Raw genomic sequence first — 14,773 nt, forward strand, 5'->3', positions numbered from 1 at the left:
AAGGTACTGCCTCCTGAATTGTCAAATAGCATAGAAATCACCTTATTTCAGAGTATCTCCCCCATGAGCCTTTCAGATTAAGAAGTATCGTTACAAGGTGTTCTTGGCCTATCAGTATTTGTGCATTACTGCTCTTTCCCTAATCAGATTAATATCTAGCTGAATCAGCAGTTCTTTGGAAATGGGAGTTTTATTTGAGGAAAAGGGGAAGAATAATTTTGGAGTATGGGGGTTATTTTGAGAAGATTAGATTTAGGTTGGACTTTGTAATACCAGATGGGTTCAAAAAAAGGTGAATGGAAGAGGTCAAGAGCAAACTGGCTATTGCGGCTGTGCCTGTGATCTTGATATTTCTGGGGAGAATTTCTCATGTAGCCATTGGTACCCATGTGGCCTTAGGAGTGGTTATTGCCTGAATTAATATCTCAGGATGAGTTGAAAGGTTGCCTACCTCAGCTTCTTTGATTCAGTCTAGTTCCATGGCTTTAACTGCAGCCCAGTTTGTCCTGGTTAAAATTCTATTAATTCCTCCTAAGAGAAGACAGAAAAGAGGAAGGAATGGGAGATATGTGACTGCCACGGTAGGAAAATGGATTTGATTATTACTCTACAATGGTCTTTTTCTCTTTATTATGAGATCCTGTTCCTCTCCATCTTTATTAGGAGCCCTTGCTTATGTTGCCACTGGAAGAGTGGGTTATAGTCTCAGGAGGTAGGCTACCTCGTGCCATGATATTTGGTGAACATGCAGTAGACATTTTGTTTTTCCTGAATCAAACTGGCTTTAATTGTTTGAGTTCTTCATAAAAGTAACATGTGTTAATTGCAGTTTATTCCACAAATAGAGATAAGCCAAAAGCAGACTGAAAACTACCACATAGTTCCAATATATAGTTAATATTTTCATAGGTTTTCTTTCAGAATTATTTAAGTGCATATATTTTTTCTTAAACGATTTAGTTTTTTTTCAGTTTGATGTATCCTGCATATGTCAGTAAATATATATCTAGATAAGCAGTTTTTAGTAACTGCATAGTATTCCATTCAATGGCTATACCGTATCTTAGTTAACTACTGTCCTACTGACAAACATTTATTATTACTGTTAATAAATTACCATTATTAATATCACTGTGATGATAATTTTGGACATACATCTTTGTGCACTTTTTTTTTAGGATAAAATTCTAGAAACCAAATTGCTCTATCAGTGGGTATATACTTTTTAAATTTTTTTTAAGTTTATTTATTTTGAGAGAGAGAGAGAGCATGCACACAAGCGGGGGAGGGGCAGAGAGGAGAGGCAGAATCCCAAGCAGGCTCTGTGCCATCAGCATAGAGCCCGATGTGGGGCTCAAACTCATGAACCGTGAGATTATGACTTGAGCTGAGATCAAGAGTCAGACGCTTAACCGACTACACCAATTGGTTATATACTTTTAAGGCTTTTGATAATTTCCAAATTGTCCTCCAGAAAAGTTGTTCCAGTTTATTTTCCTGATAATTTCACTACTCATATAATTGAAATTATCTATTCTTTTGGCAAATATAAGACAAATGTCTTTTTATACTTTTAATTTGAATTTCCTGTTTAATTATATTTATTACTTTGTTCATAGATTGCTCATATTTACTATGTGTTTTACCTATTCATATCCTTTCCTTGTCTTTTTCTTACTGATATGTAGCTTTTTAAATGCTATAGATCTTTTATATTCCTCAGTAGAATTTTTTTTCATATAGCTTTCAGATGTTTTTAAAGCTTATTTGTGTTTTCTTTATTTGGTTTTTGCTGTTATAAATGAGATTGTTTCCATGCTTTTTTTTCTGTTTATTGTTGGTAATTAGAAAAGATACTTAGTTTTGGTATTTATTTGTTACTAATCTCTTTCCTGAATTCTTGTTATTTCCAACAGTTTCTCAGTAGATTTTCTTGGACTTATTAGGTATGTATTAATGGCATTTGCCTAAACAAATGAAAGAGAATTTTGTGCCGGCTTTTTGGATAATTATATCTCTTATTCCTTTTTCTTGCCACATTGCATTCATAAGAACTTCCAGAAGAAACTTAAATTGCAGTGGTTTTCTCTGGCATCCTAATAACCTTCAGTGAAAAGATGAGAGATGAGCAAAGGCTTGATTGAGGTAAAGGAACGAACCAGGAGGAATCTGGGGAAAGAGATTTTCAGGCATAGAGAAGAGCCTGTACAAAGGCCGTAAGGAAGGAGTGTGCCTGGTATGTCAGAGGAATATCAAGGAGGCCAGTGTGGCTGGAGAGAGCGACTGAAGTGGAGAATGGTAGAAGATAAGGTTGGAAAGGGAATAAGGGAGCGCAGATCATGAAAAGCCTTATAAGCCATTGTAAGAACTAATATTTCCTAACATTGAAACTAGGATTACTGTGTCATGGAGAGTTTCTCTTTAAGTACTGCATCGTGGTTAAGAAATGCATTTATAAAAAATAGATTTTTTTATAAAACCTTAATATCTGCTGTTGATACAATATTCATTGATGTACTCTAACATTTAAAATGTCTTTGCCGTAATAGTCATAACACATTCTTTCCCCCAATTGCTATGATGTTACAAATGTGAAATGTACATTAACTATGTTTTCTTATGTAGAGTTGCCTATTACACTATTGGGCAGACCATTTAATCAGCAAAACGTCAGTTCCTAAAATCTGAGAATATTTTAAGCGATAGCAATCACAACAGAGTAGCTTTGTACTTGCTTACGTGGACCTAAACATTAATTTAGAATTCTTAGTCATTTTCAGTTTTCAAGTTCTTCTGGTAGAAAAATACCTTAACGCACCCAGGCAGCAAGAATAGTGAAGAGTCACAAATCACGGCTATGCTGAAAACTGACCTAGTTGACCAGATAAGTCAGCTCACTGGGAAAACTATAAGCTCTGTTGAAAAATCAAATATCCCAAGAGGAATAAAACAGGGAAAGAAAGAAAGACCTTTATTGCTGAGGGAAGCAGAATTAACCAGAGTGTTGGCAGTGCTATAAATTAAAAATTTCCAAAACAGCAATATTTTCTCACAAAGCTTGGCTATTTGATTCTAGAATGTAACTTTAAGGCGGCATGCAAATCTTTTCTCTTCGTTTGTAGTCAGAGGAAGAAGAGAGATGAGAAAGAGAAATTTGTATTACTGCTGCTAGGAACCTTCTACCCTTTTTATTGTTGTGGCCTCTTGATATTCTTGGGTATCTCAGGAGATAGAGTCAGTAGCATCTTAAGTGTTTATCGTAAGATGTTCAAGCTACCGTGGATATAAGGTGGTGCTTCAATTCAAACCTGCCCCTATAAGACATGTTCAAAACTATTTTGGGAGGTGGCTCAAGATGGCCATATAGGAATATCTGAACTCACTTCCCACATACACACCAAATCCACAGCCACATACGGAAAAATTCTCTCTGAAAAAGACCTGAAAACTAGCTGAAAAATGCCTCCACAGCAAAGGATACTAGACAGGGCCACACCGGGAGGGTGGGAGAGGCAGAGACATAGTCTCACCAGAAACCCCACCCTGGCACAGCAACCCCTGATCAGGAGGAAGCTCACAAATATGAGCTTCTCCCTGAGGAGCACGTCAGCGTCAGACACACCAACCCTCGGGACCTGCACAGGAGAGATGAATCTGCAAAACGTCTGCCTTTGAAAACCAATGGTGCTTACATCCAAGAGATCCAAAGGGCTGTAGGGAACTGGGATTCTGTTCTTAAAGGGCTCATCCACACAATCATTTGCCCCGGAACCCAGTGCAAAACAGCAGTTTGAAAAGAACCTAGACTATAGATATGCGAAGGAGAAATTTAGTTGCTAATTATAAAGCATCTGCCAGAGGGACAGGGGCCTGTTGGGACTCTCTCCAGAGATGGAGGCGGAGGTGGTGCCATTTTTGCACTCTTCCTCTACCTTGTGCCATTTTGCTGCCTTGCTAGCACCAGTGCTGGCGGGAGCCACTTTTGCACTCTCCCTCTACCTTGCTAGCACTGGTGGGTGCACAGAGTCACGGCAGTCTCCAACTGGCCTTCTAATGCCAGTGGGCATGCCCACCTCTGCAGTCTCCTGCTGCTTTGCTAAAGCTGGTAGACATGCACACACACACACACACACACACACACACACACACAACAATCTGATTAAAAAATGGACAGAGGAGGGGCTCCTGGGTGGCTCAGTCAGTTAAGTGTCTGACTTCGGCCCAGGTCATGATCTCATGGTCCGTGAGTTCAAGCACTGCGTACGGCTCTGTGCTGACAGCTCAGAGCCTGGAGCCTGCTTTAGATTTTGTGTACCCCCCTCTCTCTGCCCCTCCCCCACTCTGCTCTGTCTCTGTCTCTCAAAAATAAATGTTAAAAAAAGTTTTTTTTAAATGGACAGAGGCTCTGAATAAATATTTTTCCAAAGAAGACATACAGATGGCCAACAGGCATATGAAAATATGCTCAACATTACTAATTATCAGGGAAATGCATATCAAATACCACAATGAGATATCAACTCATACCTGTTAGAATGGTTATAATAAAAAAGACAAGAAATAACAAGTGTTGACAAGGATGTGGTGAAAAGGGAACCCTCATGCACTGTTGGTAGGCATGTAAACTGGTGCAACTATATGGAAGACAGTATGGTGGTTCCTCAAAAAATTAAAAATAGAACTACCATATGATCCAGCAATTCTACTTCTGGGCATTTACCCAAAGAAAATGGGAACACTAATTCAAAAAGATAGGGGCACCCCTGTGTTCATTGCAGCACTATTTACAATAGCCAAGATAGGGAAACAGCCTTAGTGTCCATCAGTGGATGAATGGATAAAGAAGATGTGGTGTGTATGTGTGTGTGTGTGTGTGTGTGTGTGTATGCATATATACACGTGTGTATGTATATATATATGCATATATATACACATGTGTGTATGTATATGCATATATATACATATATATGCATATATATATGTGTGAATGTGTGTGTGTATATATATATATACCTATGTATTTCATTCCAAAAACATAATTTGTAATCTAAAGCATTTGTATATCAAAGTGAATGTCCCCATAAGAATTAATGGAAATTCAGATGATTTGTTCCACAACCCAACAGTATTCATATAAGAATGATCACATTACTGTAATATAATACAAAATAATAAAGAAAATAAAAGACATAAAGAAAAATAAACATAAATCTGCACTTACCTTTGAAAACCTTCGTGGCTGGTGTGAGGGAGACAAGAGAGAAGGGGGTTGTTGTATAGGATGACTTTCACTATCACTAATGAAATCCCTGCTATCTGTTGGCTCAATGGAATCTTTTTCTTTTTGTGCAACTTTAACGAGGAGCCTATCCAATGACACTTGCTTTTGACTCCTTTTGAGGATTTCATAGAAATGTGACATTGCATTGTCCTGAAACAGATTCATTGCTCACACTGCTACAGCCTTATTCAGGTGGTGCTTTTCTACAAGATTTTGCACTTTCCCGCATTTTACACATATCCCTAATCTCATCTGAAGTGAGGATACTCCTCTGCCTTTTTCTCCTCCTCCTCTGCAGCAAGAGAGAGAGAGAAGAACCATTGGTTCCGTTGTGATCATGTGACGTTTGGCATCACGTATTACTTATACTGCAAGACATGGCTCGTTTATCAAGTTAAAATTTATTAGAAATGTTTGCTCATCTTGCAGAACACTTGCAGAACAAGTTACTCTCAGTCCAAGGTTTTACTGTGTGTGTGTGTGTGTGTGTGTGTGTGTGAGTGAATATATATCTGTAATGGAATACTATTCAGCCATTAGAAAGAATGAAATGTTTCCATTTGCAACAACATGGATGGACCTTGAAGAGTATTATGCTAAGTGAAATAAATCAGACAAAGAAAGACAAATACCATATGCTTTCACTTATATGCTAAACACAAAACAAACTAACAAATAAAGCAAAACCAAACTAAGAGATACAGAGAATAGATTGGTAGTTACCAGCTGGGAGGAGTTTGTGGGGTGGGCAAAATGGGTGAAGAGGGTCAAGAGGTACAAACTTCCCGTTATAAAATAAATAGGTCATCGGGTCATAATGTACAGCGAGGTGACTATACTCAGTGATATTGTATTGCATATTTGACAGTTGCTAAGAGAATAAATCTTAAAAAGTTCTCCTCATAAGAAAAAAAAATAAGATTTTATAACTTTGGTGACAAATGGTAACTAGGCTTTCTCTGATGATCATTTGGCAATGTATATAAATATCAAATCATTTTGTTGTACATTCAAAACTAATATAATATGTCAGTTATACCTTAGTTAAAATTATTTTTAAGTCACAGTTTCACATTTCTTCCAGCATCTTTCAAGTTTTGATCTCCACCCATCACTTTTATAATGAAAGAGATGTTTCTGATGATGGTTTATTCTGTGAAATGACCTTGTCTTGTGATCATAGCAATATGTATGGGGTTATATTTGGATTTATTTACCTAAATTTTACACCTCAGTAAGTCTGGCTTTCAAACACAAGAATGTGAAAAATAGTTTAAGAGATTGGTTGTGATAACAGAAAGAACAAAAGGAATAATGAGAAATGCATTCTGCAAATAGGTGGCCTTGAAAAGCTATTTCAGCTTTTAAGAGTAACAACATACTTGGCCAAGAGGAACTGGGAAGATCCAAAAGTCTTTGTCCTTTTGGTTTCGTTAAAGTATGAAAAACTCTATTATTAATAAACCTGTGTAGCTTCTGCAACCTTAACTTATTGCTGTCTTCACCATTTGAATCAGCATATTGTGGGCATCTCCTCTTTAACCTTACCGACTTGAGCTTTCTCAGACTCTTTTCCTCTTTTTCTATTAGGCTCTTTCCTCTACCTGCCAATTCCTTTTTGTATTAAATGTTTTAATCACAGACCCTAGTAAATTTAAAAATTAGTGTTACTGTAATTTTTCAGTAGTTATTGATTCTAGGACTTTTTAAGGTTAATTTAAGGAGGAAAATGTGGAAGTACAAGATAAAGACAGAGTGTAAGACAGAAAAGGGGAATGATGAGGAGAAGCAGGCCAATGATTTAAAAAAATATATCAAAGAAGCTGAAAAGACCTCAAAATGATAATTCCCATGGGAGTTTAGGGGAAGAGGAAATGTATAGATACATCTTTCTTACAAAGCTTTTGAATAGCTGTTTACTTTTCATTTGGGGTACATAGGTTTCATTTTTCAGATTGTGGTAAAATATTACAATTAAATGCCAACTTATCTAATAGTTCACTTTAATATATTAATTTCTTAGTTCTCAACATAAGGCTTTTCTGAACTTGAATAATAAATTTGGTTATGTCATATTTAAAAAACTTTTTAACCTTGTAAGTAATATTTTCTTCATTTTTGGGTTTTACCATAAGTCTTTCACAACAGATCAGTGGCAGAAACAACCCGAATTCAGGAATTTTGATTCTGAAGGGCATAATACCTGACACACCTTATTGGCTTAAGCCAAAATTTATCCAGCCCAGTATTTGGTCCTAGCAGTTTTTCAGGCATTCATGGTTACTGTCCAAAATAGCAACTCTGGGAGGTAGGTGTAGACTGCAAGCCATCTTCTTTCATTAGGGTCTGATAATTTTTCTCTTTCTCAAACTTCCATACTTTGAACTTCTGCTATTGTCAGAGACTGAAGTCCCTTTTAGTTCCAGAAGTATCTCTATTACTTTGAAATAGTTCTAGTCATTAGTTAGAAGAAAGGAAGTAAAAAGATCTGGATTTTCAATCCTGAGTTTGCCCATAATTAATATATTACCTTTATTAAAGAATTTCACTTTTCTGGAACTCATTTTATTCTCATTTACTAATAAATAGTAAGTGGCTCTGAAGTATTTTCTTATTCTAAATAAATGTAATAGAATTCATGATTGTATTTTTGCTTGCTATTATGACCAATTTCTAGATGATTTTATAGATCTGACCTTATGTTTTCTAATTTCTGTCTTTCTAGACAGTAAAATAACTAACTGCCCCATTCTTCCTGCCCCCAGTTTTAAAACAATTTTTTCTGAGTTTCTTTGGTCATGAAAATTACATCTCTTTCATCATTTTTGGTTGATGTCTTTCTTAAGATAGAGCTGATGAGAACGATACCAAGTACTGAAGGTGTGAGCAGACGTGCCGTGATATTATATATATGCGACATCATATTTTCTGTTTTATTCCTGTTACTTTTTTTCTGCTACTTTTTTAATGCCAATATTTCCAGGACATTTTAGCCATATCATTTCAAAATATCTTTCAGGCCAACCCTTTGCCTCTGGACTAGACTATTCCTAAGCTCTTTACTATTCAATATCTTCTGGGACAGAGATTTCACACCCTGTCTCTCACCTTCAGGAAATTCTTATGGCTACCGTAAATCTTGCTTTCTGCAATTTAAATTGAATTTATTTCCTTTTTCTTTTCACTGTGGAGATGGGAACAGCCCCAAACTAAAAGTGATGCTTTCTTATGAAGGCCGGTACTGAATATAGAGGAAAGATTATTTCCAGTCTGGCATCATTTTTAGCTTTTATATATTAAAACTTCCTGACTTTCACTTCAATATTCATGGTCTCAGGAGATGCTATTCTTTATGGCTCAAATGAAATAATAGTTACATATCTAATATTAATGTTATTATGTCTTTTGCTAACTAGAACCAAATGAGGTACTAAAATAAAAAAAAAATGATTTCACAAAAGCATTTGAAGGCTTTAGCAGATTTGTGTTTTTTTAGTATAACTGTAGTCATGGGACTAGGTTTTTGCCTGTGGTTTGTAGATTTTATCTCATTTTATTAGTCATACTGTATACATGTTTAATTCATCCATATCTTCCTTATAAATGATGAGAATAGAAACTTGTTCTTTAACACAAGCTGTCTTGCAACAGATTTCAGTGTGTGTAGTCAAAAAACCTTGGTACCTAAGCTAAGAAATGTGCTAGGTATTGGAAAGAAAAAGAAAACACGTTCTCTGCCCTTGAGGGGCCTATAGTCTAATTGGGGGGAAATATTATAAAACTTGTAATTATAGAACACTTATAAAAAATATGTGAGAGTACCTATAAAATACGATGTTTAATGTGAATTTTATTTTGTATTTAAGTTTAATACAGAAAATATCTTACGCTATACAGATCTGTTCTATTAACTAAGGCACCTAAAATGTCTGACTAATTGTTTCATTCTGATTTCTGTTTTTTCATTTTAAAGGTTCAGGAATTTTCTGAAAAAACTTTCCTCTTACAGCTTTGGAAGATTCATGAAAATGCCTTAGAAAGACAGTGTAGTGAAATTACAAACCAGAGGAATATGCTTCTCCAAACCTTTGTAAGCCTTCAGCCGCTTAGAAATGTCTATTTCACTAACTGTATTGAAAAGTATTTAAATATACTTAGGTGTACTTTTAGAAAATTATCTGTACGCATATTGGCAGATAGTCCTGTTCAGATATGGAAAGTATTAAGTGCTATTTAAAACCAGTTGGTAGAGTAATACAGTTTGAAAGAGTTCTATTGGCAGGGATGCAATATAGATATTATTTGCAATTATAATAAGCATTTAAAAAACGGTGAAACTGATTTGAATTGCTCAGGCTTTGAGACCTTGGTTTTAATGCTTCTGAAAGACAGAGAGGTTCACACTTTAGTCATATTATGGATGTTGGTGAAAAGATAGTTTTTATCTTTTTATCTTAAGTCAGAACCAATAGACTGAGTAGTTTTAAATGACAGGGCCAGTTTAGGAATGTGACTTATAGTTAATTGACATTTCAAAAGAAAATATATTTAGAAATACTAAAAATATTTATCTGATTTCAGAATCAACAGACTTGGTGGTTACATATGATATGGCCAGTTTCTCAACGCAGTTCACAATCAGTGGACATTTCTTTGAAAAAATAGAAAAATACAGTAATATTTAGGTTCTAGCATTGCCCAGAGTTCTTGGAAATTCTTACTTCTTCTTCATGTTATGTCTCATAGAATGTAAGCTATTTCATAGAACTGAATTGGAAATAAATATAGAATTTTACCTTCTTTACCTATATTTTAAAAGGGTTCTTTGGATTTCCTTGTTTGTTTATTTGTCTTTTTTCTTTAGCGGTTATTCCTTTGAGTATAGATTTTTATTTTCAAGTTTGGACATTTAGTTATTTTCCCCAGTTTCACATTGCAGTGACAGAATGGCACATATGGCTCTAAGCTTAATACACAAACACAGATACAGAGATAAATAGTAGAATTTCTACATCAGTAATACTCCCAAAACATTAAGGATAAAACTTCCACATGGGAATAGTTGGTTGTCATTATGTAATAGCTTCAGCTCTTTTATTAGTATTGCTAGAGGAGTAAAGCACTTTGTAATAATACCAGGATATACAATTATATATTTTTGTTGTTAATAATTCCAAATGACTGCACTGTAAATCACTAAAGAAAATATTGTTACAAATTAACATCTATATTTGGTCTTTTGTTTCTGTTTTTTAGGAGGCTACAAAGAAAAAAGTGATAGAAGAGGAGGAAAAATTTATTAAGGAAATTGCAGACTTCAATAATGAGTATGAAGTAACAAAGAAAAGAGAGCTGTTGATAAAAGAAAATGTCCAGATTGAAATATCTGACTTAGAAAACCAGGCAAACACTTTGAAAAGAGGTATGAGTACAAAGTACCACCTCATTTATCTATCTGCCACTAACGAAACTAACTTATTTTGAATCAGTGGATTTTCTAGAAATTTAACTTTTTCACAAGCAATTTGGGTTATTTCATAGCTATTCCTTTACCTTTTTCTTAATTATCCTAATGAAAGTGTATCTTTTATTGCGCAGTCCCACATTCTTTAGAAGTAAGTGTGACAAGAGCATTTAGGCATTCATTCAAGAAGCAAATATCTGTTTACTCTCTGTTGCGTGATAGGCACTGTTCTAGGTCATCAGGATATAAAACTAAAAAGTGGAACAATCAAATATGGAAGCAGATATTTATAGTACAATGTGATAGACGCTATAATAGGGATAGGACTGGTGCAGTGATCCTCATTTACCATCAGTACAATTTAAACTAGGAAACAAGGTTACACAGTGGAGTGGGGAGAATTTCATTTCAGGAACATTATATGGTTATTGCAATCTGTGATAAGATTCTGAGCTAAAGTCATTGCCAAGGAGAAGAGAGTGTGAATTAAAGAGATGTGTAGGAATAATGACAGGACTTTATCACTGATAAATGTGAATAGAAATAGAGGAAGTCAGGGATGAATCATAGTTTTCAAACTTCAGAGATTGGGTAGCATATGGTACCAGGAGGAAGAGCAGAGGTAGAGAAAGAAGGCTTTTGGAATGATAGCCTTTTCTGGACAAAAAGATTGAGTTTTGTTTCAGGCATTTTTAGTTGGAGATATCTATGAAATATACAGGGGGAGATGCCCAAGTGGCAAGGGAAAATTTGGTTGTGAAGCTAGTAAAAGATCAGAGCTAGAGTATTAGGCTTGGGACTGAATCCAGAGGAGTTTGTGACGTCATTCAGAGAAAGTATGTAGAGAGAACATAGATGAGGAGTGAAGACCAAAGCCAGAAACTGGGAAAGCATAACATTTAGGAAAAGAAAGAAGAATGAGACAGAGTAGTCAAAGACGGCAAGAGGAGAACCAGCAGAGAGTAATATTTTGGAAACCAAAAGCAAAAAATGTTCTCCTCAAATTAGTGGAAATCAAAATAGGAGGTTAATCTGACGGTCAGATGTCAAGAGCAGTATCGTGGAGTAGAGCAGTAGAGGAAGACTGGTAGTAATAGGTTGGAGTCAATGGGAATTGAGGAAATAGAGAATGAAAATATAAATGATATTAAATGGAAAATTAGTTTTTAATGGAAGCCTTTCTAAAATGTACTCTTACTTTGATGGCTTTAGTAGGTGGAGAATAATAAACACATTTAACTTTTTTATTGACTTAGAGCTATCAGTATGAATAATTTATTATTTTCTTTGCATGTGACAACTATTATTTTAATTACTATTTATTGGGCTTATACTATATAACAATCATCATCATCCTAAAGATTATAAATGCTAATGTCATGTTGATTTAATTTAAATATTAATTTCACCATTTAATAATTGTGTGATTTGGGGCAACATATTTAACATTTCTTTGGCTCAGCCTCCCCATCTGTAAAGATGGCGGTTAGTAGTAATGACCTTAACAAAGATTGTTGTGAGAATTCAATGAAATAATACTGAAGCACATAGAATGCTGCCTCGCACATAGTTAAGCCCTCAGAAAATGGGGTGATTATACTTTTTAATCTCATTTTATAGATGAAGGAAATAAGGTTCTCAGAGATGAATTACTTTGGGTAGAGAATATAGGACAGAGGCACACATCTGGGAAGCTTTAAAAAATATTAAATGTTTGAATCTCATCCCAGACCTATTGAATCAGAATCTTTGTGGGAGAGGATAGGGAACGTAACTTTTTTATAAGTCCCTTAGGTGATATTGATGTGTACTATTCAATAACTACAAGTGTAGAATATAAAGTTAAATAGATACATACTCTAACTTTCTGTGAGAAGTAATGGATATCGCCAGTTCTATTCAACATAATATTGGAAATTTTAGCCGAAGCAACTAGGCAAGAAGAGGAAATGAAAGGCATCCAAATTGGAAAGCAAGAAGTAAAATGTTGTCTGTGCCCAGATGATATGCTCTTATATATAGAACAACTAGGGATATCACAAAAAAAAACCCTGCTAGAGCTAATAAATAAATACAGCAAAGTTGAAGTATGCAAAATCAACACACAAAAGTAAGTTGCATTTCTATGTATGAGCAATAAATGATCCAAAAAGGAAATTTTTTTAAAATTCCATTTATAATAAATCCAAAAGAATAAATACTTAGGAGGTGAAATTTAACCAAAGAGGTGAAAGACTTGTGCACTGAAAACCATATAAAACTTTGCTCAGAGGAATTAAAGAAGTCCTAAGTAAATGGAAAGACATCCCATATCATGGATTGGAAAACTTAACATTGTTAAATGCCATTATTACCCAAACTGATCTATAGATTCAATGTAATCCCTAGCAAAATTCCAACAGCATTATTTTCATGAATAGAAAAACCCACTGTAAAATTCATATAGAATCCTAAAGAATCCCAAAAAGCCAAAACTATCTTGAAAAAGAAAAATGAAGAACAAAGGATTCATGCTTTCTGATTTCAAAACTTACTAAAGTGCTGCAGTAATCAAAACGGTGGTACTAGAATAAGGACAGACATATAGAAAAACAGGATAGAATAGAGAACTCAAATATAAACCCTCATGTATGTGGTGAACTTACTTTTAATAAGAGTGCCGAGACTATTCAATGGGAAAGGACAGTCTTTTCAAGAAATGGTACAGGGAAAACTAGATACCACATGCAAAAGATGAAGTTAGGCCCTTCCCTTACACAATATACAAAAATTAGCTAAAATGGACCAAAGTCTTAAGCTTATGAAGTAAAACAATAAACCTTTTAGAAGAAATCATATAGGAAACACTTCGTCATATTGGAATTGGAGATGATTTCTTGGATACCAAAAATACAGGCAACAAAAGAAAAAAATACATAGGTTGTATTTCATTAAAATAAAGATCTTTTGTATATCAGAAGACACTATCAAGAGAATAAAAACAAAACTCTCAGAAATAATGGGTCGTGTTTTCTTATGGAAGAAAATATTTGCAAATCCTATCTTTGATAAGGGATTAATATCCAGAGTATTTTTAAGTAGTCTCTGCACCCGATGTGGGGCTCAAACTCCTGACCCTGAGATCAAGAGTCACATGCTGTATCAACTGAGTCTGCCAGGTGCCCCTAGTGTCCAGAATATATGAAGAACTACAGCTCAACACTAGGAAAATAACTCAATTAAAAATGGGCAAAGGACTTGAATAAACATTTCTCCAAAGATATGGCCAATACGCACATGAAAAGATACTCAACATGACTAGTCATTAGAGAAATGGAAATCAAAACCGTAATGAGATACCACTTCACGCCTATTAGGATGGCTATTATCAAAACAGATCAGAAGTCTCCACAATATGATATTCACAATGTTCAGGATGCAATCCAAAATCACTCGACCTCTGAAGAATCAGTGAAATGTGACCTAGTATCAGAAGAAAACCATGAGATGCCAAACTCACAGTGATCTAGATATTGGAATTATCAAATATTTTATAGCAGCTATTATTGAGCTATGCTCAATGAATAAAGGAAAATGCACTTGCAATAGATGAAAAGACAGGCAATCTCAGTGGAGAAATAGAAAATGTAAAAAAAAGAACATTTTAGAATGCCACAATACATTATCTGAAATAAAAATGTCACTGATAAATGAGGAGTTAAGATGGTGGAGAAGTAGGGGGACCCTGGACTTTCCTAGTCCCTCAAATTCAGCTGTGTTGAGGTCAGATCACTTAGAACACCCAGGAAGTCGATCTGCAGACTGGCAGAAGGATTTCCAAGGTTGGAGGGAGACAGTGTGGTAGTTGCGAGGTACACAGAAGTGAATTGGGGGGAGAGGAAAACAGCAGTCCTGAGCCCTTTTCATGAAGAGACAAAAGGGAGACTAAGAGGGGTTAAGAGAGTGCGGCATCAGTTTGCACAAGAGGAAAACCTCTGTGGACAACAGACTGGGGAGTGAGAAGTACTGAGTGTTGCAGGGCTGTTTTT

General features: G+C 35.2%; 1 protein-coding gene and 1 long non-coding RNA gene across 2 annotated transcripts in view; one reads left to right on the forward strand and one right to left on the reverse strand.

Annotated features, from left to right (window-relative positions):
* The window catches only part of CCDC172 (coiled-coil domain containing 172), a 72,651-nt gene that overhangs the window by 15,054 nt on the left and 42,824 nt on the right, over nucleotides 1-14,773 (forward strand). Inside the window, exons 4-5 of the mRNA XM_049645847.1 lie at nucleotides 9,255-9,371; nucleotides 10,538-10,703. Of these exons, the coding sequence (XP_049501804.1) occupies nucleotides 9,255-9,371; nucleotides 10,538-10,703 (283 nt within the window). The remainder of the gene's footprint in view (nucleotides 1-9,254; nucleotides 9,372-10,537; nucleotides 10,704-14,773) is intronic.
* The window catches only part of LOC125933006 (uncharacterized), a 30,949-nt gene continuing 16,347 nt past the window's right edge, over nucleotides 172-14,773 (reverse strand). The window contains exons 2-3 of the long non-coding RNA XR_007460833.1: nucleotides 5,222-5,573; nucleotides 172-531 (exon numbers count right to left, since the gene is read on the reverse strand). This is a non-coding gene — a long non-coding RNA (uncharacterized LOC125933006). The remainder of the gene's footprint in view (nucleotides 532-5,221; nucleotides 5,574-14,773) is intronic.

The sequence above is a fragment of the Panthera uncia genome, chromosome D2 (assembly GCF_023721935.1).
Source record: "Panthera uncia isolate 11264 chromosome D2, Puncia_PCG_1.0, whole genome shotgun sequence".
Lineage (NCBI taxonomy): Eukaryota > Metazoa > Chordata > Mammalia > Carnivora > Felidae > Panthera > Panthera uncia.